Here is a 23,796-nt window from a genome sequence, read left to right as displayed (position 1 = left end):
TATATGGCAGAGCTTCATTCATTCGGAATGAATGTCAGTCGGAAGAAGCTACAGCCATTACAGGGGCAGCATTTCGACTGCCACACGTTAACATAGAGATTTACCCACAAAACTTACGAAGGCACTCTGGAATTACTGAGACTAGCTTGGGGGGAAAATAACAAAGTTTGTATTCATTGGCGCAAGTTTTCTGTAAAAAATAGTATTCACAATACGAGCCTTTAGTTAAAAGCAGCGCGAGATTCTTTTACTAAGTTTATTAACGAACATTGTTAGCAAATTCTCCGGGGATATTTCCTTGAGGCCAATAGTTGCAGACAACATATGTCGTCTTTGAATAATGTGAGCGGGCATAACCACATCCAACATATATTGTTGCTTTCCACACCATCTGTGTGAAATGGGATGTTTTTGAGTTGTACCGTGGGTCGTTATAATTATATTGATGTATTTCCTTGTACCAGAGCGAAGTAACTTCTTTTTCTGAAAAGAACGAAGTAAAAAATATGTCCTTAAGATGTTGTCGTCATGCAGGTTTTCCGGACTTTGAGATACTACTTATGCAACTAATCTCTGCTGCAACCTGTTTAGTAAGCACAGTATATTGGTACTGTTAAGTGCTGTACAATAAGTATTTATGTTTTATAATTTTGCAAAGTACAAATAAGAAAAGGGAAAAAGCATGAAGTCGTTCTAGCTATTAAATTAAGACGAAATTTGTAAGCCTAATCCATGTTCATATTAAAAATAGCGCAAAAAAGACGGGGAAAAAAAGAAGCAACAGGGCAAGCGTATTTTTGTCCTGACTTTATTGCGCAATTTTTAATATGAATGTCATTTGCCATCTTGCCCAGCATACCAAGCCTTAACCACGAACGAGTCAATTAGAGTTGTGAACACACACATACATTTGTAGAGCTTTGCTAATTGAAAATATGATGTTGGTGTCAGTTATAATATTGAACATGAACAAAAATCAACGAAGTTCTTACGAGAAGGCACACAAGCTAGACAATCGCCACAAAGACGTATTAAGTCCGCGCATAGACATTTTACATATCTTTCTTCTATTTTGGTTACAAATGTTTATGCATGCTTTCGTGTCGCTGCGCTAGCCATTTTTGCAAAAGCAGTGTCCTCTAAAGAAATTAGCTTGTACAGTGAGACTAGCGTTATTGCTGTTAAAGAAATCCGAGAAAAGTTTATTTGAGGTCTCATTAAATGACTTGATTTTAAGCTTAGGTGATAGCTCAGCACACTGAGAGTGCCGTCCTAAAGCAATACATTAGTTTATCTAGCTGGCATGTACTTCCTTCATTCGGAGTTTATGCGACGTATCATCAAAGCAAAATTACGTATAATTTCTCCTTCAAAATCCTCACTTCATTGTAGAAATACGGTGCTCCACGCTGCATGATGAAAATTTTCCATGATTAAAATAATAAGGTGGGTTAGTTGGTTTAACATATTGAAATCAAAAGCGCAAAGGGCGGACCCGGACATGAAGTAGACAGGAATAGCACTGTCCTGTCTACTTCATATCCGTGTCTGTCCTTTTCGCTTTTTAATTCAACATGCTCCATGATCCTGCGTTTTTCTATGGGCGTGATTGGTTCAGGCGCTTGTAGCACAAGCACAAAGATGACGTGGGCCGTGACGATGCACCTTTTGCGCTGCTTTATTCGCTAAATCGTATTGTAGTGTCGGCCTCGCTCTGACCTTGTATGATATACAGCAGACATTGGATATATGTCACACCAAATGTTTTTGTCGGGATATTTTGACGTATATCAGGGATAAACAAATAATATGTCTTAAGTCTACAACGCCTAATAATTTATCAGCTCTAGTTAAACAAACAAAGCAACAAAGTAGCAGGTGAGGGCAAAAATAGCTAGAACAGGAACCTTTTGTAATTCTCATAATAAAAGCAGACGTTTTTTGAAACGCTTAGTTTCTTTACTAAACGGTCCGCTGCAAGCTTACGACGTATTTGATGAGCTGAGGTAAAAGACAAAATATTGAACAAATCGTGACATATGAAACCTGCAGCAAAAGGAAGTGCTATATTACTGACCTGAAGGTACGAAATTGGGGTCAGTGAGTGTCATCCAGTAGATATTTTCGCCCATTCTATTGTAAGGGTCCGGTTGAGGTGGTCGATGTTGAATAACATCATATTGGGCAAGCCTTTCCGCCCACTGCTGTGCCCATGCCTCTAACTGCGTTAAGAAGAAAGAGTATTCAATAATTTACTTAAAGGTGTTTTGAAGCAGCTGAGGTTGTCATAGATTAACCCTGTTTTCGCCAGTGCGATAAGCACGTTTATTAACTTGTTACTATCTTGGACATTACAACACTCTAAGAAATCTGAAGCCTTTACTTTCCCGGATAGCTGTCAGGAGAGCTAATCACTTCAATAAACGGAGAGAGCTCGGTGACTGACGCCGCTCAAAATATATCTAGGCAGAAATAAATCTGTCTGCACTCTGGCTGTGGGCATGGTGAAACATAGTGCTCATATTGCCAGACTGCAGGCAGCATTATTTAGGCCTAAACATTCGCTGAGCTGCATCCATAGATTCGAGCGATTGACTCTTCTGCATGCTTGGAGGAAAGAAAACAATTCAGATTTTTTAGAGTAAAGATTTAAGTCGAGTTAGTTTCTGCCTGAATCTCGTAAGTCATTTGCTGAATTATTTATCGCCACCATGACTTTCATTTGCTGCTTTCGGTGACACCTTCGCTTTTAAAGATATCCACGCATCTGCGGTAGATTAGTGAATCCCGGCATTTGAAGGGGGGAGCTCAGCGAATATTATCTTCGTAAAACACTCTGCCGTGTAGAGAAGTTTTCTGAATGGTGTTGAGTATGACGGTTCATGTGTTCTAGGCCATCTGATTGTTGTAGCATACGCGCTATTTTTAAAGGAAGTTTCTTTTTATTTTTGGACACATAATTGGCTAAAAATGGGCGGACTGCAGGCGAGTTGGTGTAAGTTGAACATGTTGGTAAACCTCAGACTGGATTAGGAAGAAGAAAACGAAAAGTAAGGCAGAAATAAAAGCGCGCAAGGTATCAACAAGCTACAAAGTTTATTTCGTACACGCCTTAAATACCACACCTCCGACGCAGTCAGTACAGACACGAGAAGCAAACAAACCCAACGAAAAGAGGAGAGAATAAAACAAAAGGGTAAAAAGAAAAACACAAACACACACTCAGTTATTAACGAAAACATGGATAAACGTTTGTTTGTTTGTTTGTTTATTCAGATCTTACAGTATCCGATAACAAGGCAAAAGGCAGATATGCTTTGCCTTACGTGGCCCTGTTAGCGGTTGAGAATGCTCAGCACAACACGAAAGAAAACAGTAATGACAAACATTCAAGGGTAAATAACAAAAAATGGTACATGATTTGTATACAGTAGTTACTGCATAGTTGAGATAGCTGAATACATTTCATAAAGAAGGCACTTATAAACAATAGAATTATAACTGGTATACAAGTAGCGGTAAAATTGATAACTCTTATATTATCAACAGTTTGTTCGTTGCACATAATAAAAGGTACTTTTGATAAAATGTTTATAGGTGTGGTTAGATAATAAATCCATAGTTTCGAATAATTTCTTCAATGTTTGGATGTTTTAGTATATCTGGTAATAAATAACATAATTATTGTTCACCGTAAATTGTTCCTCAGCATAGGTATTCTGTACGTGTCCTGTCGGAGATTGTTTTAAGTGTTTGCAGAAAGTTATGCGTCAAAAAATGCAGATTCCTACCTTCTTATCTCAATAAAGATATAGACAAAGCGTTTTAGCTGAAAAAGCTGCACTATGTCAAGCAAATTCTGTTTAAAATATTAAGGGGCTGGGTATGAGCCATTCGCTGAAGGCTTTCCGTGCAACGTACTTCCCTTTTTCTTCCCTAACTTTGGATACGAAACATTTACCAGAAGGGGCATAGTTCAGCACAACCACCACCTTGCCATTCGCAAACGCAATGGGTTCACAACTGATCAAAACCAAACGAGCTTAACCTCCGAGAAAGAACCAAACAAATACTGAAACTGCCCTTTCTCTCACAAACCACAGAGCTCAAAGATACAAACATACACAGTGCTTGTACTTCGGAACTGCCTACCCGGATTCGCAATCTTGTAACTACCTACAACATTCCTTACAAAAAAATGAAACACCTTACAAGCGCAGGAATTGTTTGCACCCTTTGCCAAACTGCAGACGTTGCATGATTTTTTCTCTCTTACTTTGCGTTTTCCTTTTCCTACCCAAGTCATAAGTTTACCATCAGGTTCATAATTGGTTGAATACTTTGCCTCGAGTGCACTAATAGACCATATTTGTACATTTTAGAGACCTACATGCCCGATAATCTTTTAAAGTGGTCTACTTAAATATATTTTAGGAAGTAAATTTTCATTTTCAAATAATCTGCTTCACAAAGATGTTGGTTTCGTTGTAATTATAAAGAAACATGCATTAGTATATGACGTACCAGTTGATATATCAAGTTCTGACGTGAACAGATAGTGAACGATTGCAAACCGCGAATAAAGTAATATAAATATATTCACGTTGTAATTATATCGGAGATGTGACGTTCCGCGTTGCCCTCTATAGTAGTTGTGCCATTGCAGCATGTATCTCCGGAACTCAGGGTCAACCTGGAAAAGCGTTCCGAGCTTCAATCTTGATTTTTTAATTGCGCGGTATGGGCTGATGACATTGTAATCATAAATATATAGAGCAGCTTGCAGGATCTAAACCCCGTCCAGTCTCGAGCAAGACGCTAGGTGTACTTTCTGAAATCTAAACAAGACCTTTCGATTTATATCTTACTTTTATAATGTTCATTGAGTTTAATTTATTTCGACAAATTGTGTGCAAAAACCAGGTCGAATTTTTATAATATGATCCAGATTACCAGAACGAAATGGTGGCTTTGAATAATAATGTCCACCCCCCGCCCCCGCCCCCCCCCCAAAAAAAAACAAACAAAGAAGAAATAAATAAAAATTAAAAAAAAAATGTCGCAAAATTGATTTAGGCATTCTTGAAGGTTGAGTCTCAGCCCGAACGTTGCAGTAGCGGTCCGGACCAGACGTCACACTTTCAGAGCTAGCAATTTTCTAAATAAAAATTTCTAACATGGGAAATTGAAATTCGTTTACGGTAGTTGCCGCCATTTGTTTCCATGTGTTTGCGGGCTTGGTCGACCATCATTTTACCAATTAAAATTTTTTGGATACATCCTGTAAACTTTTAATAAGCTAACGGTTCGTCTGAAAGCTTTGGCATCTAGTCCGGACCACTAGAGCCACACTTTGGAGGGAAGCGAGCGTCTGGCGATGCATAGTTTAATTTTAAGGTGACACTAACACTGTACATTTTTTTTTCAGTGGCAGCCGGTATTTTCTGGGTGATGCTGTATAATGACGAGACTGATGGCAAAAGTGTAGATTATTGTTGGTAATTATATGACTTAATAGTTAAACCTTCAACATACTTGCACACGGATCATTTATTGGTGAAGCAGTGCTGCACGTCCACATCTGATATCCCTTTGAGCATACCTGTGTGTTTCCCTTTCCTTGTTTCACAGCTCTACTCATAGCCTTTTTCATTTTCTCTGGCGGGAAAATTTGCATCTGCACCTATGTCTGGTTGCATCTCGTGGGCTTTTCCAGCGAGTCAGGTTCAGTTCCGTGTTGTTCCATCAAGTCAGTGTAAAAAATGTTTACGTGTGCTTTTTTCCTCTGGCTGAGGTTTTTGGGCACCACATATTGGCACAGACTTTGGGAATGATTACTTGATTGTGCAAAACTTATTGTATAGCATTTTTATCAATGTGAACAAGGTCTAAAATCACCCGAATGTTTAACCGTCGATCGTTGCTAACAATTTTACTACGGAATTTTTCGGCACTGCTACAAAACGCTGCATAAGATGTCGTCACATGCTGTTACACCTCGGACCGTCTTCTGACCGCCAAAAGAGTGCTTTGCTGTTCATCCTTTGTCGAAATTTTTGATGACTGTTGTATGAAGGGCTGTCTAACCCGGAAAAGGTCAGCAAAGTTACCGCATAAGCGGTACCAGAACTGGAGGTTTTTCTTCTTTTACTGTCCGCTTTAGCAATTTTAGTTTTACCGGATTTGAAAGGAAGGGGGGGGGGGTGGAGGGGGTAATTTCTTTATAATTGCGTTCTTATAGAACGGCTTAGAGTGTGTTCATCACGTGGGTCATGACAGTCGCCCATACACTGCTGGCCGTTCCCAAGGGCTCCGCTGGGATCAATCCCTAAACTCCGCACCACGCGGTCCGTGGTTCACGAGCCACGGTTCAGAAGAAGAGTCGGTCAGCGTCTGTTCATGTGCGGTAAAAAGTTACCAAAAATCTGCGAAATAAAGATTCAGTCATTTTAACTATTATTTCCTTATTATTTTTTTTTTCCGATGGCCCCCAGCCAAATGGCTCGGAAATTCGTACCTGAGTTGGTATTTTATAGATATTGAAACCGTGTTAGCAATCACGACAGTAGCACAATTCACAATACAGCGTTGCCTCTTTTACCAGAATCAACACCTTCATACTTTGCTAACATGCGCAAACGAACACATCATGCCAGATCAAGCGACGTAGCTGACGTAGGACGCTAGGCTTAGGGCAATCCTGGTACAAAAACAAGCATCTGCACAGAGCTTCTGAAGGTACGTACTGGCGATAGTTGTTTGTTGAAAACTAAGTCGGTTTAAATCTTCATCTAGACAGTCCGGTGAACGCTAAATGGCTCGTACTCATAAAAATAGATGAGCTCGACCACCTGCTCTCGTTGAGCAGCTCGCGGACGCCGGCAGTCATATTTCTTATTGTTTCGCTCCAATGGAGAAGCACCAATCTTGGGATAATTATGAAAACAATAATATCTGTATGTACAATATTTGTTTCTTAAACATAAAGAAGTATCGATTGGAATACTACTACTGCACGCAGATACAATTTTACAACGGACAACGTAAATAATACCTTTTTTTAAATTATTTTTCGCGCTACTTTTTTAAAACAATACGCGTCCTGCTTAGGCTTGTTAAAAATATGTATTTTGTTTTGTTTCAGTGTTTCTTTGAGACGCTTCAAACGACCACATTGTAAACAAAAACAAACCCATGAATTACACACCGAAATTACGGTAACTTTCGACACATTTTGCTCAGTCTTGATCGGAAAGACGCGTGAACGCTCACTGGCAATATTATTGTGGGATGACTCAAAGCGGAACAACGCTCGCTAGAAAAACCCATCGTACGTCACGAGACGTCGATTTTCCAATAATCTGGAAACCAGGAGGCAATCGATTCACTTAAACACTTTCACTTCACTGAGGATTAAAATTGAAAGGTAACAACCGTGGACGAAGTAAATAAGAAAACGGTGGCACTGCTGCATTTTTTCACCCGTGACCATGGCATGTCCCTTTAGACCTGTGTGTTACTTGGAAACGAGCTACTACTTGCACCCACACAGGTTATTAAGTTTCTAAAAAGCATTGATATATTACGCAAATTGTAGCCTTATTCATTATGTAAGGTCCTGCCCATATGTTATGCAATTTCATGTTCATAAATTCATAAATTACCAGCTACTAAAACTCTCGCTTCTCCTAAATCCTCTTACGCAGTAGTTTCATTTCTTGGCGCATCATAGCCTTAGTGTCTTTTGCGGCATATAACCTCAATCTACTACTACTACTACGTGGAGCACCGTTTAGAGGAATACAAATCATCTGAAGCCATGTGTAGACAGGGGATGGGAGTTTTGAGGGGAAGAACCGATGAGTCTTAAAACTGCAATATTTATCTGTTTATTTATTTATTTACACATGCTGTGACCTGTATGAGGTCATTGCAGGACTGGTATAAATAGAAAACAAAAATTACAAACTAATAATACAATATGCCCTTAAACATAACAAAAATGAAAAATGATTATGTCATTTATTAGTGAAAAGACATCGGCAGAGTAACAGGCACTTTGGTCGCCATAATAGTTACTGAATCCCCTCGTGTAGTGTTTTGATCACTCAGTAGGCGGATTTCGTAGTGGATAATAACTTCTCTTATCGAAGCTGTAAAAAGTGCGCAAATACTTCGTTAGAAGCGTCTTAAAATGAGCTGGGTGTTGTCCACAGGAATGCAACCCACCTTTTGGTGCCTCTGCGTCTTTGCCTGGTATATTCCTGCGTTTAAATAAAAAAAAAATGAGAGACGTTTACAATTTTCTGTAACACCGCATTAGAGCGCAGCTCTTGAGAAGAAGGAAAGGACGGTACGGAGGGGGGTATGCCCTTCCTCCCACTCCGTACCCTCCCCTCCTCCTCCCGCTCCGCTTCAATTGACCAGGAAATTTTCCCGAAATTTCCCGCTAAATGTGATTTAAAGTTTCCCCCTGAGCTTAGCCGGAAAATTTACCACTATATTTAGCGGGAAATTCAGCGAAAATTCTCCTGTAAACGTTAGCGGGAAATTTTAGCAAACTTTCTTTGTAAATTTAGTGGGAAACTTTTTACTAAATTTCCCGCTATTATTAGCGGAAAAGTTTTCCCGCTATATTTCGCGGGAGAATTTTTCCACTAAATTTAGCAGGAAAACTTCAGCACTATATTTAGAATTTTACCTCCTAAATTTAGCGGGGTAATGTTTGCATAATGCAACGCGCGATTACTCCCGGTTGCATTAATACCATAATGCAACGAGTGCGATTATGCTGACGCCGATGGCGAGGGCGACTCCGCAAAACCGTAAAATGAGCGCCTAAGAGCTGCGCTCTAAAAACAAGAAAATGTACGACTGAAGTAATTTTGCCTTAGTATAAATAAAGAGTAATATTTCTAAGTTTTCTATAATAAATTTCGAAATGGCAGGGTACCGGAACCTTTTGCGGGTCATTATATTTCCAGCATAAAACTTGGAGATCTTAGGTTATGCACCATTGCACATGCTTTCTTTTAACTTTAGTTACGAATTCAAACGTTTTTTTTTGTTTTTTTTTTGCAAATTTTGTTTACCATTGATGGTAATCATTCGACGTATTGAACGTTCGCCAAAAACGTTTGACCTTACTTAAAAATTGGTGAGACGTTGAGACTTCAAACTCGCATTTGCTCTCTGGGACAATACTATAGAGCACAACAGATGTCTCAAACTGTGACATAGGATGCGTTTCATGAACGACCCGTAGCGTCCTCAGAACGTGAGGCACAACGAAGCGCAAGTTGGTCAACTTCTTTTGCTGGGGCTCTGGCGACGTCGGAACGCCGAATTCTGATTGGATTCGATTAAAGGATAATTGTTCTACCTCAAAGCGAACTGCTTTGAGGTCGACTCACTATCGTTCAATCAGAACCAATCAGAGCTCGGCGATCTGACGCCACCACAACCCCTGCAAATAAGCAGACGAATTCGCGCTCTCCATTGATTTCGTTTTTATTCTAATAGTAAACAAACGCATATTTTCTTTCTCTAAAACTTGAATGGCGAGTGTTGAGATGACGCCAGAAAGAACGACACTCTGAAACCCACTGTCGCTGTGCGAATGTCCCAGGACGCCGTAGACGCACTGTTCCTAAATCATTCTCTTGGTGAGATTTTGCTTGCAATACTCATTATCAAACTCAGTTCCGCCCTACGTTTATATAAAGTGAAAGCCTTACCTGTCTTGCGCGTAAAAATGACGAAGTAGTGTGAGCACATCATGATGCATAATATTCGCAGCGACAACCGTTCACTCATATAGGCTTAAATACGGGATATTTTTATCTATATGTGCTGAACCGTAGCCTCCTATACAGTTACAAAGCCTGGCAGATCGCCACGAGAAGCGGCCGCCGAAATGGAAAAGGTGGTGCGGCAGACAACGGGTGAGAGGAGAGCCACGCGACAGGCGCCCCGCTGCGACGAAACGCCGAAACACACTTTTCCCGAGCAAACAAGTGTGTTTCCGGTCTTCGTCGCTGCAAAAGCTGTGCGTTGACGTCCAGGTTCCCCGAAAGCCCCTTAATGTTTTAAAAGTAGCGCAAGATGAGTCGATGCACGAGCGACGTGCAACGTGCAGCTCTTGGGAAGATCATGGCGGCACAGCGCAGCACTGAGCTAGATTTTAGACGCCATGTTCTTCCCAAAAGTAGCGAGCGGCACGTGTCTCGAGCATTTCCACAACCAATGAAACGCGCCATTTTTCCGAGAGTAGAGGGTCTTTAGGTTTCCTGAGAAATGGCTTTTTAATGCTCCGTGATACAAGATCCCCGCGCTTGAAACCTGCGACAAGACGCTCTATGGCTCCATCGTCGAACTGCCAGGCTTTGGGTGTATAGAGGAGGCTATGGCTAAAGAGATGGCTAATCCCTTTGCCTATGTCCTAATTTAAAAAATAAAAGGTTTGCATATGACCACTTTACGAGTGCAGCAACCCTTCTGTTCAAGATAGTGCCAGCAAAATGTAACTTCTGTGGCTATTCGCTTTTCGACGTAAAGTCCTTGTTAATAAAAAAAAAGTTTGGAGTCACGAAAAAATTCAGAACTGCATACATCTCATCGGTGTTTTATGTTTCAACAAAAAAGGGAGTGAAGCCGAACCTACAAGTGCAATCATACTGCCCTGACCTACGCTTGAACTGCACAAGCGCTTCTGCTTGGCAGGCCTGCAAGGTCTTATAGATACGAGTTTATGCATAGGAAAGCGCTAACATAATTCTGTAGTACTAGTGCGATGTTGGCGATGGTCTTGTTTAAAGGGAAGCTACGGAGCTTCTTGAAAAAAATGAGTTCGATGTGAATTCTAGTGTATTTTTACCCCGTGAACCCGAATACCCAAACCATTTGCTGCGCAAGTTTTGTTAAAAGCGAGAAAACGCGAAAGACAGTCGCTGTACGTGACGTCATCAACGCATTTTTTTTTGTCTGCCCAAGGCTATGGAGGCGGGGCTTCAGTCCTATTTTTAAATTGCTCGTATGTCTCTCCGGCGCGTCGCATTGAAAAATAATTGTGATATCTGTTATCCTAAAGGCCAAGTGAACTCAATTTAAGTGTTTTTTCTCAAATGCAGAAGTGCCCTATCTTCCCTTTAAGCGTTCCGTCAGTCCACTAGTCAGAGGATGGTAGGCTGTGGTTCGCCGGTGGTTGTTGTGGCTGAGATGCCACAACATCTTGCATCAGCTGCGCCATGAACGATGACCTGCGATCTGAAATCAGAGCTTCGGGAACGCCGGGCCGGAGGACGATGGGCCCAAAGAAAAACTTTTAAACTTCCACAGCCATCACTAAAGGAAGGGCTCTTGCTTGGGCGTACCGTTTGAGATAATCTGTAGCGACGATTATTCAGCGGTTTCGCGACGTTGGCGGACGAAAAAAAACAAATAAATTTATTCGATCTGCTGGAACGGCGTGCAAGTGGAAGCAATCGGAAGCAGAAACGCTGACGGCTTCGTCGTTTGTTTTTTGAGTCGTTGACACTTATGGCATTATCAAGTGTAAAGGTGAAAGGTCTTCAAGAGTCTCGGCCAGTAGTACCTTTCCAGAATCCTGGCGAGCGTCCTGCACTAGCCGTCTGGTCATCATGCAGGCTTCTTCGATTTCTTTTCGAAGACTGGTAGGCATTACGAGTAGCCATGATAGGTTGCTGGTCTTTAGGTTATTTTTGAAGAGAACACCCGATTGAATGGCTAAGCTTGACAAGTGTCGAAAAAACAGGCGCGGGTCGGGACTTCCGTGAACTTCCATGTGCTCAGCCACGGCACGAAGTTCACAGCCATCACGTTGAATTCCTACCATGTCGGCTACTCTGACTGTGGCGAGAAAACCTTCGTCCTCCTCGTCGTCAGTGCTGGCAGGTGGTGACTCGACGGGGCCTCTCGACAGACAGTAGGCGTGACTGTGCTTGCGACCGGATTTCTACGCAATGGTCCTTTCGAGTTCTTACAGTCTGAGGCTCCAGTGGGTGAGGCGTCCAGAAGGATCTTTTACGGCTTCGAGTCAACAGAGCGATTAGTGACCCTTAACCACGCGAGATGGACTACGATACAAGTACGGGGGAAACTTTGTTATCGCCCAGATGACAGCACGGCATTATTTCTTTGTTGTTGAGTAGTTTTCCTCCGCCTTAGACTGCGTCTGACTTGAGTAAGTGATCACTTGCTCTTTATCTTCCTGCTGCTGGACCAGTACCGTGCCAAGTACGTTATTACTTGCGTTATGTAGATTTCCGGTTTTGTGGACAGGTCAAAATGGTCGATAATCGGTGGAGTCTTGAGTCTCCGCTTGAGTTCGTCGAATGCCCGCTGTTGTTCTTCCCATTGAAACTTCACAGCGCCCTTTGTGAGATGCGTCAGCGGCGTGGAAAGCTTGGCAAAATCTTAAACGAAACGAAAATAGAAGGCACTAGGACCCTAGAATCTTCTAACGGCCTACTGCGGCCGTTAGAAGATTCTAACGGCCGCAGATTCTAATGTGGCTACTGCGTGTGACTTCGCAGGGTCAGTGCAAACACCTTTGTTGTTCACAAGGTGGCCTAAGAACTTCAATTTGTCATAAGCGAAATGGCATTTTGTTGACTTCAGGGTGAGTCCAGCAGTCTTGAACGTATGTAGTACGGCTCGAAGGCGTCCCAGCTGCTCGTAAAACTCTCGCGAAAACACAATGACGTGTTCTAGGTAGACAAGGCAGCTCTGCCATTTCTGACCTGCTAGCATGGTGTCCATGGCACGCTAAAAGCTTGCGGGTTCCCTACTAAGTTCAAAAGGCATCGCCTTGCACTCAGACAATCCATCGGGCGTGACGAAGGCCGTCTTTGCAGGGTCTTCCTTGTCAACTTCGTTCTGGCAATATCCACTCTTCAGGTCCATCGACGAAAAATATCGACTATGGCGCATTCAGTCCAGGGTGTCGTCCATTCGGGACGCGGGCGGACGTCCTTTTTCGTCACGGCGTTAAGTCGACGATAGTCTACGTGGAACCTCAAAGTCTCCTGCTTTTTTCTTTACAAGGACGACTGGCGACACCCAGGGACTACTTGAGGGCTAGACGCTGTCATAATTGATAATTTCTTGTGCATGTAATTGCATTACCTACCTTTCTTCTGAGGTTACTCGGTAAAGTAACTTGTGCACAGGTAGCGCGTTTTTTTCTTTCGGTAACAATTCGGCAATTAGCTACCGTCATTTGTAGCACGCATGAAGAGGTGGCAAGGCACTTAGTGAAATTGCTAGGAGTTCAGGCAGGCATCGTTGATCTGTAGCAGGAAGCTTCGGATAGGTGTCCAGTTCCGTGGGTGGCGTTCTGTGGAGTTGCGATGAAGACGATTCTTCCGAGTGTATAGTGATGACGGCTGAGTCAACAAGTTTCTTGATGTGTCCCACGGCGGTATTTATGGTAAGGTACTGTGGCTCTTGTCCGATGTTCGTATGAGGATTGTGGCGTGCCCGTTTCGAAGCTCTGTTACACCCCATGCTACTGCGAGTCCCCTTCCTAGAAGCAAATGAACGCAGCCCTGGTGCAGAACTTTGATGCCAGAAGCTTCATTCGTCCTGACAGGTACAAAAACACTTGACCGAGGAAGCAGGTTAATATGCTCGGCAAGGACACGAAAAACGGATGACTTCGTTTTTGTTTTCTTCAGTGGTGGGAGGGTTTTGTAACGTCAACGTGTTCGCTCGAAGATTTATGACAGCGCCGTAGTTGCAAAAGAAGTCCATTCCAAGTATAACGTCCTTCGGACAGTGCTGAAGAACGACACACTTCACGGGTCAAGTTTCGCCGGGGATCTTGACTCGAGCGGTACATTTTCCGACGAGTGTGATAAGGTGGCCTCCAGTGGTTTGTATCTGTGGGCTATGCCGCGGTGTCGTAACTTCCCGAAGGGAGCGATACACTTTCCCACTCAGTACCGAGTAGTCTGTTTCGGTGTCGATGAATGCCGTCGCGTCGTGGCCGTCGATAACTATGTTGCGGCTCTTCGTCACCGTTGCATTACCGTTCTTCTATTACGTATCATCATTAGAGTGGGAGCCATTCAGTGTTTGTGGAGGATCTTTACTTCGTCGGTGAACCAAAACTTCACCTCCCGGGGTTGCCGTGCTTAGTTTCCCGGCGTGGCATGGGGAACAGGCTTTGCCGACGGGAGCGAGGAAGTGTTTACTCTGGACTTCACGGGGACGGCGCACAAGATCCTTGGGCTGCTGCCGGCATCGGGGACGGCGACCAGCGCAGGTACTTCTCGATAACTCGGCCGCTCACCAAGGCGGGGCCAAAGGTCGTTCGGCGCGAACAGTCGCTAGCCAATCCAACTCCACAACTGCCAGACAAAGTGTTTGTAGGGTTCCATCGGCCCAGTGTTACCACCGTAAGCAATAACGTTGCTCGTTGGCACGAGTCCGTCGGCGCAAGCAAACAAACAGACCGTTTAACCTAAGCTCAAAGCCAATCGCACTTTTTTTTTTGTCCTCAACATCGAGTACTCGACTAATATATTGAAGAATTTGGAACTCGACCATTCGGACTGTAGTATTTGTAGACTTGATACTCAGTCAATATCGCTTCAGCGTAGATATGTGGCAACAATAATTTAATATACATACGTAACTTTTTCAGCCTTCGGTCAAAACGCATACTATCACAATTGAAGCTAGGATTTTTGGGACCTGTCTGGATTATGAAAAGTGCCCCGATAGTAGTGTAAGCTACCAGTAAACATCTATCAATCAATGTCAATCTGTTTTTCATCCACCTTGTTGTCCAAAATTGACCTGATTTTGCATTGAGTGTCCCAAAAGACTATTATAGAGTCCCGATTGTCCCGATTTTCCATTAAGTATCTAGTTAGGTAACCGAAACGCCTGTATACAAAGTGCCTTTCACCCACCGATAATATGCTTGCATCGACAAGGAACCATCGTGGCATTCTTTCAGCAGCCGCTCCAACGGCGATCAAACCTCAATCTCCGTCTTATATGAGCCGGCTGCCTTACATGCCTTCTAAGCGGCTAAATATACTACGCCAACGACCGATAACGCCGCGCAGTCCTGATGGTTGCTGCTGACGACGCTGCCCCAAAAAGGGCAGCGCGCGCTCCAATTGGTCTGCGATGGCTCCCGGCGACGCGCCGCCGATTCGGCGCGCCATCTAGTTGGCGCGTCATTCTTGGACGGCTCTGCGAAAGGCAAACATCGTAAGCCGCCTTAGAAAAACTCTGAGAGCCCTCAAGATTTTGCCGCTTGCCTCTGTGGATGTGGAGCGATCGTCCGCCGACTTTTAGAATTTGGTAACAGAGGAAAGGCACAGCATAAGCAAACAAACAATTGAGATGCCAATGACCATTCACTTTAACGCACGAGAGCAGAATGTGGGTCTTAGAATAATAAAAAAAAGGAAAATATATATTTCACCGCGAATAATCATTCTAAACATGCTCACAGAAGCGTACTTTGTCTCAGAAAGTGTCCCGATGTTTTGCATTTTCTGTCCCGATTTTGTCCCTTTTCCAGCACTATTTTGTGTGTCGGAAATCCCAACTCTAACCATTGTACAACCTTAACAAAGCCTCGATAGTTTTTTTTTGTCGCAATAATAAAGAAACTTGATGCGGGTTCTATATACTGGCTCTCACAATGTCTCCGATATCAATCACAGATCCTACTTCTCATGCGTATTGCTTAAATATAATGCGAATTATGCGTAACATAGAGTTTTTCGAGAAGGTATTCTAAATACGCACTCAGTAACATATCAAATTCTTCCAAGACTGTCACGAATTATGGCGTGTCCTTTAAACAGCGGCACTGCTATAGCTGTTAATTAATATTTGAGACGGTCGTATCTACTTGAGTGGCGACTTTTACATAAACTTAGGGAAGGTAGCCTTTAATAATTATTATGGACATTTTTGTAAAATAATTCCTTTCCCCAACCAATGCAGCCTAATCTTAGCCTGCATTGGTTGTTATTATTAGCCGCAAGCGCCGAATGTTAGACAGTAATTCAATTCCCTTTCCTGCCTATTTTGATCTGGGTGAAAATTACCTGCTCGTGTTCGTGTAATCAATACTGTGTGACGCTGGTTCAAAACCTCAAGGCCAGCAATCGCAGTGTACTAGCCAAATGTCTCATTTGCAGTAGAGGAACCAGAAGCCCATTGTGGCTGACCACAGCCTCCTCTATACTAAGAAGGACTGGTAGTTCGACGACGTACCCATAGAGTGCCCGGTCGCAGATTTAGAGCGCGAGGATCTGGCAGCACAGAGCATCAAATAGCCATTTTTCAAGGAACCTGGACGTCAGCGCACAGCTTTTGCAGCGGCAAGGACTCAAAACACACTTGTTCGCTCGGTAGAAGTATGTTTCGGCGTCTCGCCGCAGTGGGGCGCCAGTCACGTGGCTCCCCTTTCATCCGTCTGCCGATCTACTTTTTCCATTTCGGCGGCCGCTTTTCGTGGCTATTTGCCAGGCTCTCTCAGTATATAGGAGGCCATGGGCTGACTAACTTCCTGCTATCTAACCGCACACATAACACAGTTAAGATAAGATAGTGAATAAATTTTACTCATAAAGCTAACGAACGTAAATAAAAGCACCAGCTGACCTGAGCTGATATCTGAATGTAAATACATTCAATATTTTGTGACTTAGTGATAACCGAACCTTAAAGTGTATCTTACCTTGGGTGATGACTAAGAAGATGAGTAATGTAACAGTTCCATGCATTTCTTTGTAGTGTTTCAGAGCGCTGAAGTCGATCCATTGGCCGTTTCATTAGATATACGTGAATTTATAAGTTTCCAAAAAAGATGGACTTCGAAAGCTTTTCAAAAGTCAAATGCTATTAATTGCCCTATAAATCTTCACAGGGGGCACCGAGAGACCTTTTTATACACATAAGAGACCTCATATGTGTGTGGCTGACCTCATACATGCTCACGTTTGGTACTCGTTACAGACATCATACATGCTTACGTGTTGTGCTGGCTTCGCTCGCACTTGTGTTTATGCAAGGCGATCTTCAATGCGGATGATGGAAAGGAGGTAGTTCGGGTGCTTCGGGATGCGTCAGCTTTCACCGCCTTCAGTGTGTGTGGTGCTCAGTTTTGCGTTACGTTGAGAACTCTATTCCGAAGCATTTGCAGTTGTTGTACCTGCGGACGCTGGCTTTTAAGGAGCTCAAGCTTGGTTAACCAAGTGCCATGCTGCTACCTTAATTCTCGGAACCTTGGGCGAAATTTGTAAAAGTTGGCTGCATGTACCCCGCTAAACGTAACGAGAAATTATTCCCGTTAAATTTAGCGAGAAATTTACCAACATCTTACCGCCAAAGTTAGCGGGAAATTTAGCAGAACTTTTCCTGCTAAATTTCCCTGGCTAACTGAACTGAGTTAAGGTCACGTCACTATTTTAGCTTCTCCTTCCTAATTGCGCCCTTTTTATCCACAAACTTCCTAGCAAGGAATTCGTCAACCAAGTCTCTGACACGTGGACAGTCTGCCAACACTTCTGAATATAAAAGAGGAGTAGTTAATAATCCAGTGAATCTAATTTAATAATGAACAGAACGAAAGGCCCGTTTTCAAACCGCAGAATGATATGACATTTGGGAATACGAAGTAATCCGAAACATGGTGGTTACTTTTTCAATAAAAGGTTAAGTAATCATGCAATCTAATTGAATAATCCTTTACTATGAGTAATAGTATTAATTTTTTTTCACTCTCGTGTACAAGACTGCTGATTTTTTACGGCGTCATTTATATGGCATTCGTCAAAAGTTCGGAGTCCACATCGCACGAGGCCGGAGCGGGAATGTTCGCATGCAGTGGCGTGGCTATCGTCGGTGCTCGCTGGATGCATAATTATTGAGAATGTGAAGAGACCAAAAAGTATTCGTTTCGCTCTTGCATGCCGTGCTCGCCGGTTATTTTCATAGCACATATGCTCTACGACTCTACAATGGACTATCTCTTACTCCGCGAAAATCAAATGGCGTTGGTGCTGGCCGGTTTTGCGTAGTTCGAATTGCTGTACGCAAGCATTCTCGAGGTTTTTCCTATTAAGTGGGGAGGGAAGGCCACCACCATTTCCCATCCTAAAAATCCTTTGAGTCAGCGGAGTCAGCCGTCTCTGCGGCCAGTCCGCTATATCGGAGCGTCGGCGTCGCACAGATTCCTCAGTGTAACGCGAAAGCGCGACAGCTTGGACAGAGAATATCGTGCACGTGTATACGCGGGGTGACCACAAAGCTCGGGGAAGATTTGGCGCTGTACGCTCGTGAATAAGCGAAGGAAATTGTATTCTCATAGTTAGGTATTTCACCAACTTGCCTCCACGCAAGAGCGATGTTTCCCCTCCCTCTCAAACCCCTTCCAGTCAGTGAGCACAACAGTGTGCCAAGAGAAGACTGGATTCTAACTGATCAATCTGGGTCACGTGGTTTAAGCGTCGGGCCTGAGATATGACGGGGAAGGATGTGATGAATGCGTTGATCGTTTGAAAGGGTCTCCGCTCCTCCGCCTGCTTTCCTCCTCGTTCCGCGACGATGCTACGAATCTTAGCGAACTAGAGTCCACAATAAACAAATATTTGATTGAACTTTCATCCTGGCTGGTGGCTGACGGTTTATCTCTATATACAGAAAAGACAAAATATGTAACGTTTTCCTCAATAAATCGAGCCCACAATACACATATTGAACTGCAGTTCGAAATAACTCTAATTGAGCGCCTCAAGGATCAAAAGTCTGTTTGAGTGTGGTAAAACGAACGCCTCAATTGGACTCACCATGTAAATAAAATACGAAATGAAATCTCAAAATCAATAGGCCTAATTTTTTCTGCAATGCATCTTTTACAAGAATGGCTGAAGTACCAACTATATTATGCGGTGATATATACCAAGGTTTACTACTGCTTTCTTGTCTGGGGTCAGACAACAAAGACAAATATCACACATCTGCCTTTATTACAAAAAAAAAAGTTGTTGGTCTAATGCACTATTCTGCTTACGATGCACATACAGCTCCGCTTTTTGAGAAGTATAACATTTTGAGCATTGAACAACTTTACATTTATAAACTTTCACTCTACATATTCCATGACCATATAACTTCAACAACCTAGCTATCCATCTGCATGCACTAAACCCCACCACCATTACAACACTCCAAGTGACAAGTATATACTAACCAAAATCAGGACAAACATGGGAAGACAAACGCTCTCATTTGAAATTCTTAACTTCCTTAATACACACAGTTATCTTCATACACATATTACGTCAAAGATATCGCTAGACATATATACAAAAGCATAGTGAAAAAAACTCTGTTGCCCACAAATATTACAAACTGATCTGAAATATCTGGTTTTATCCTCTTTGTTATCTCTGCTTTCTTTTTTTGTATGCTTCCTTGTTTTGTAGTCTTATAGTATAGTTTTATAGTATCAAAAATGTGTCCTATATAAATGTCATTGATATGTATATTTTGTTGTTCATAATATTTTATTTAAGATCACTTCCTTCCTGTTTCAGTGTGCCCTGCTGTCGACGAGTTTCATTGTCTTTTTAATATTTCATTTATGTAGCGGAACCGAGGCCTCGACAGACCTTCTGGTCTTTTGCCTTTGTGCTGCACACAAAATGTATTGTCTGAACAGACTGAAATAATAAAAAAAAATCAACTGAAAACTAGTTTTCGCGTGAAGTGCCTGGCATTAAATTGCAAACGTTCCCAATAATTTGAGTCTGTCTCTCTCTTAAGAGTTCCCTAGCGAGCACCAGAGAGCCTAGATTTAAATGAGAGAGCAACACAAACCATAGAGAGCATTTGCAGATTTATTGGCCGGCGGCTCTTCCCCATATTTATCACACGTACGCATGCGTTACGTTGACGGCAAAGAGGAAAGCGGACGCAGAGGCAGAGGCGCCTGCCGACGATCAGCGCGTTCCAGTCCTCCTGGCAGCTTGTATTGCAGGAACCCGGCCCTTGAATCACGTGACCCGGACTCGAGCCAGCAGTTGGAAACAATAATTTAGGCACATCATCGAGCACAGTACCGATTTCTTCTCAGGTGACGCCCATGATAGCCTCTGAACTTTTGTCAGACTAGACTTGACTTCCAAAGCGTTGTAACCCAGAAATGTGACTTTTGTTTCACATATACTTATTGCACTCGATAAAATACGTTATTTGTTTGCAAGCGTCTAACACATGGCGTAGCAATGCTGACACCCAGAATCTGTGTGTAACATTTCCTCGTTGCAACATTTGGTTTCGGAGTTCGTATGTCGTTGAGACTGAGTGACCTATAACATCAGTGACATGGAGCATTTGTGACCTATGAGACTGTTGTATTGTCGGTCATTCAAGTACAAAGGTTGAATTCTGACTTTTGCGAGCACGCTGGGCACATGTAAGCGTGACTTTAAAGAGTTTTAGCAGAACGTACACTGCGAATTCCGGGACTAGCGGGCGGGCAGGGGTGGAGTCGGCTGGACTAGCGGGCATGCTTCAAACTGACCGCACGAGCTCCTGCTAGCAACGCAAAGCTATAGGGTACGGTCCGCTAAAAGTCCCGTTCCCCACCGTGCGCATTTGTATTCCGAGTAAATTGGTGCTTGAGATCTACATTCATTCAGTAATCTTGAAACATGTGGTAAATTAGATGGCTCGCGTATGCAAAAACCGCATCAACGTTACTTTAGATTAACTGAATAAATCTCTTACTTGATCAATGATTACTGAGTGAATAGCAGGAGAACTCGCGCACTTCTTCGTGTAGATCCTTGAGTCATTGTTTCTGTTACCTTAAATTTCTAATACTGCCTTGAGGGGAACCGTCCCGTATGCTAGAGTTCTTAAACGCGAAATATAAATCAAATGAGATGCTCGATTGAAAGTTAAATTAGTGAATGTTATGTTCATTGATTCATTAAATAATTCATTCCTTCATTCATTTATTTATTGGTACTGGCAACCCAGTGTATACCCACAAGAGTGGGTATACGCTGGGCTTGGCAGCCCTTGTGTACACTGGCAGCCCTTGGCAGCCCTTGTGTACACTGGCAGCCCTTTTGTATACCCACAAGAGTGGGTATACAAAACTAAAAAGATAGAAGAAGTTAATAAATTATACCGGCTAAAATGACTTATTAGTTTCGACGATTTTTTTAATTTCTTGAATACATCATTGACCCCTCGTTAAATTTCATCCGGTAATCAGAACGTTGTTGAAGCACACTTGAGTTTTTATTTTATCAATGCCTCCCTTCGTGGGGGACAGTTGGAGTAACTCTCGGTAAAGTCGACGGGTCAGTAAATATTGCTAAATCATGTTTGCACTTAGTCCCTATATACGGCGTGCAAGTACACCTGCTCCTTGCGCACCTTGTGCGTTTCAAAACTAGAACCACATTTGACGTTTGGGATTGGGCAGCGTAATGTCGGTCTGCCTTCAAAATACGGCGGCAATGGTTTGCGTTAGATTGAAATTTATCAAGTGCAGTACCGCTTATTCGCGACTCCAACTAACTATAGGTGGCGCCACTCGTTTTCCAAAATGGTGGTTATAATGAGGGTCGAAGGTGCGTGCCGCTGTTTAGCCTGTCTAGTGTGCTGGCTTCACTGAGCGACACAAATTATTCCTGGCTACACGAGGAAGATAGGGTGTTACGATAGCAAGTCACTCCTTTATACTGAAAACAAAAACGATGTTCAGCGTAATATTTACGCAAAGATGCACTTTTTAATTCTTGGACGAAGCCGAATCTAACCTCTATTTCGGATTTCATTTCTCGATATAGGTCTTTATTTCATATTCTTTCATAACTCAAGTTGTGTCTCGTATCGTAATTATTTAGTTAAAGAAGTTGTTCGCCGAAACTTAATTTTCTGACATACATGTTCGACTCAGGCACTTCAATATATTTTGGAGATTTCAGTGTCCCTTTAAAGACATTGTCTTTCATACACCTTAGAGGTAACAGAATAATGTAGTTGTCGAAAAAATCAGTGCTGATATTTTTGCGTTCTTGGTGCGTTTTCTCGCTAAGATAATTGTCAGTGAAAATAATGAACTGCGGGTTTTTTAATGGGTTTTGGGTATTTAGATGATTAATTGGTTTAAGATTATTCCCAGTACAAGAATAACAGAATAAATCCAATTTTTACAATATGTCCACAAAACATATAAATAAATAAACCCTGTTCTCACTACAACGACCCAAAGACGGAATCCGAGTCAGGCAGCGGAAGTGTATGTGTGTGTGTTTATAGCAACGCGTGACGCATAAAACTTTATATTGCGTCCAGTGTTTGACTCTTTGTCTATCTTAATAACGATGTCAAAATATGATACCTTCCAGAAAGGTATCATACGATACCTTTCTGGAAAGACTAGTAAGGTTAAATGGCGTATTTTCATGATCTGGGCGTTAATTGGGGGTATATATTGCCGCGATTTCTATTAATAATATTAATATTAAAATTCAGACGTTTTAGTACGTACTTTTTCAAGCTCTAATATAATTTATTGCTTGTGATCTAATTTAAAACGCGCGAACAAGTATAACAATCAAAAGTGTGCTAATTATCATCACTGGTACCAATCGCAGCATTTTTAATTGCCAAGGTATAAAATAAAAACAAAATTGTCCAAAATCAATGAAAACATTCTAGCTAATATCAGAATACCTGTAAAATTACATTTTTGTGGGTAAAATATATTTTGCTATCAAAGTCGCGACTTTTGACAATCGGCAAAACGTCCAAAGTCGCCGCCAATATCCTTCCGCACCAAATGCCGCAAGATAAAAAAATAAAAATAGAAACATATTTTTTTATTACCAATCTTTTCATAACATTTGGAGACTTTCATTTTTAAGCTCCGTCGTTTTGCCAATCTCAGCATTTCCAGTTCGAAGGAACGCCTACCTGCTTGCACGTCTGTTCACTGCAGCACGTTTCGTTGGAGTTCGATCGAAGCTGGTGAAACAGTAGTTAGTTTTAGTATTGCGTTTGCAATCGAACGCAAGCGCTGTGTATTTTCGTTACCTTTTGCATGTTCTACACTACGCGTGCACGGAACCCAAAATTGCAGTCTTGGATCGGCGCGTGGCGATGAGGCGCACGCACAACATGGGGCACGCAACTCTAACGCAAACTACAGCGCTTGCGTTTGCTTCTATACGCAATACTAAAAATCTCTAGTAAGGAACAATCCCGCACCGGCTGCAGCACTACGTTGGGACAGTGAAAAGTGTTGTTTGCACTTCCGCTATGCCCACTGAGCAGGTGAATCGGGGGAGCCTCTCTAGAACGCTTCCCGTTTCCGCCGCGGGAGGGCGAGCGTAGAGCTGAAAACGCGAACAGCCGGGGTGCTTAAGTTGGTTTAGTTTCCAGACCTAACACCGTGTCTGTTCAAGAATAGATCAACATCCGGTACATTTTGAACGACCGGCTCATTCAACACAGGTGGCAGAGTTGCCCCGAGAATCGTTCTTGTGGCGCCATCTCCCGATAGGCATATCAAGCACTCATTTGAAGGCAGCTAGGCGACTCCCGTTTGTGTCGGTCTTTGAGTCGGAGCCCACTGTTGATTTTGCTGGTAATGTAGCTCTAAATTTTTATAATAATGAAGCTATGTGCTTAAAGTTCTCTTGTATGCACTTCCAGGCATGTATCAGAAGGCGGCCAGGCGTCTTTCGCCCGTACGTGCTCCTTTACCCCACTTTTCCC

The 23,796-nt window shown here is 42.6% G+C and overlaps 1 protein-coding gene across 1 annotated transcript; it reads right to left on the bottom strand.

Moving 5' to 3' along the window:
• Positions 1 to 259: 259 nt before the first annotated feature.
• LOC120849123 (Golgi-associated plant pathogenesis-related protein 1-like) lies at positions 260 to 4,687 on the bottom strand. The gene is made up of 3 exons (XM_040221260.1): positions 4,604 to 4,687; positions 2,078 to 2,222; positions 260 to 483 (listed from the first exon to the last, which is right to left on the bottom strand). The coding sequence occupies exons 1-3, from the start codon at positions 4,667 to 4,669 to the stop codon at positions 260 to 262; spliced, it is 435 nt and encodes a 144-aa protein (XP_040077194.1). The 5' UTR covers positions 4,670 to 4,687.
• Positions 4,688 to 23,796: the final 19,109 nt, after the last annotated feature.

The sequence above is a fragment of the Ixodes scapularis genome, unplaced genomic scaffold, assembly GCF_016920785.2.
Source record: "Ixodes scapularis isolate PalLabHiFi unplaced genomic scaffold, ASM1692078v2 ptg000460l_1___fragment_5__unscaffolded, whole genome shotgun sequence".
In the NCBI taxonomy this organism is placed as follows: domain Eukaryota; kingdom Metazoa; phylum Arthropoda; class Arachnida; order Ixodida; family Ixodidae; genus Ixodes; species Ixodes scapularis.
The sequence above is the reverse complement of the archived record's forward strand: the minus strand, read 5'-3'. Positions and strand labels throughout refer to the sequence as shown.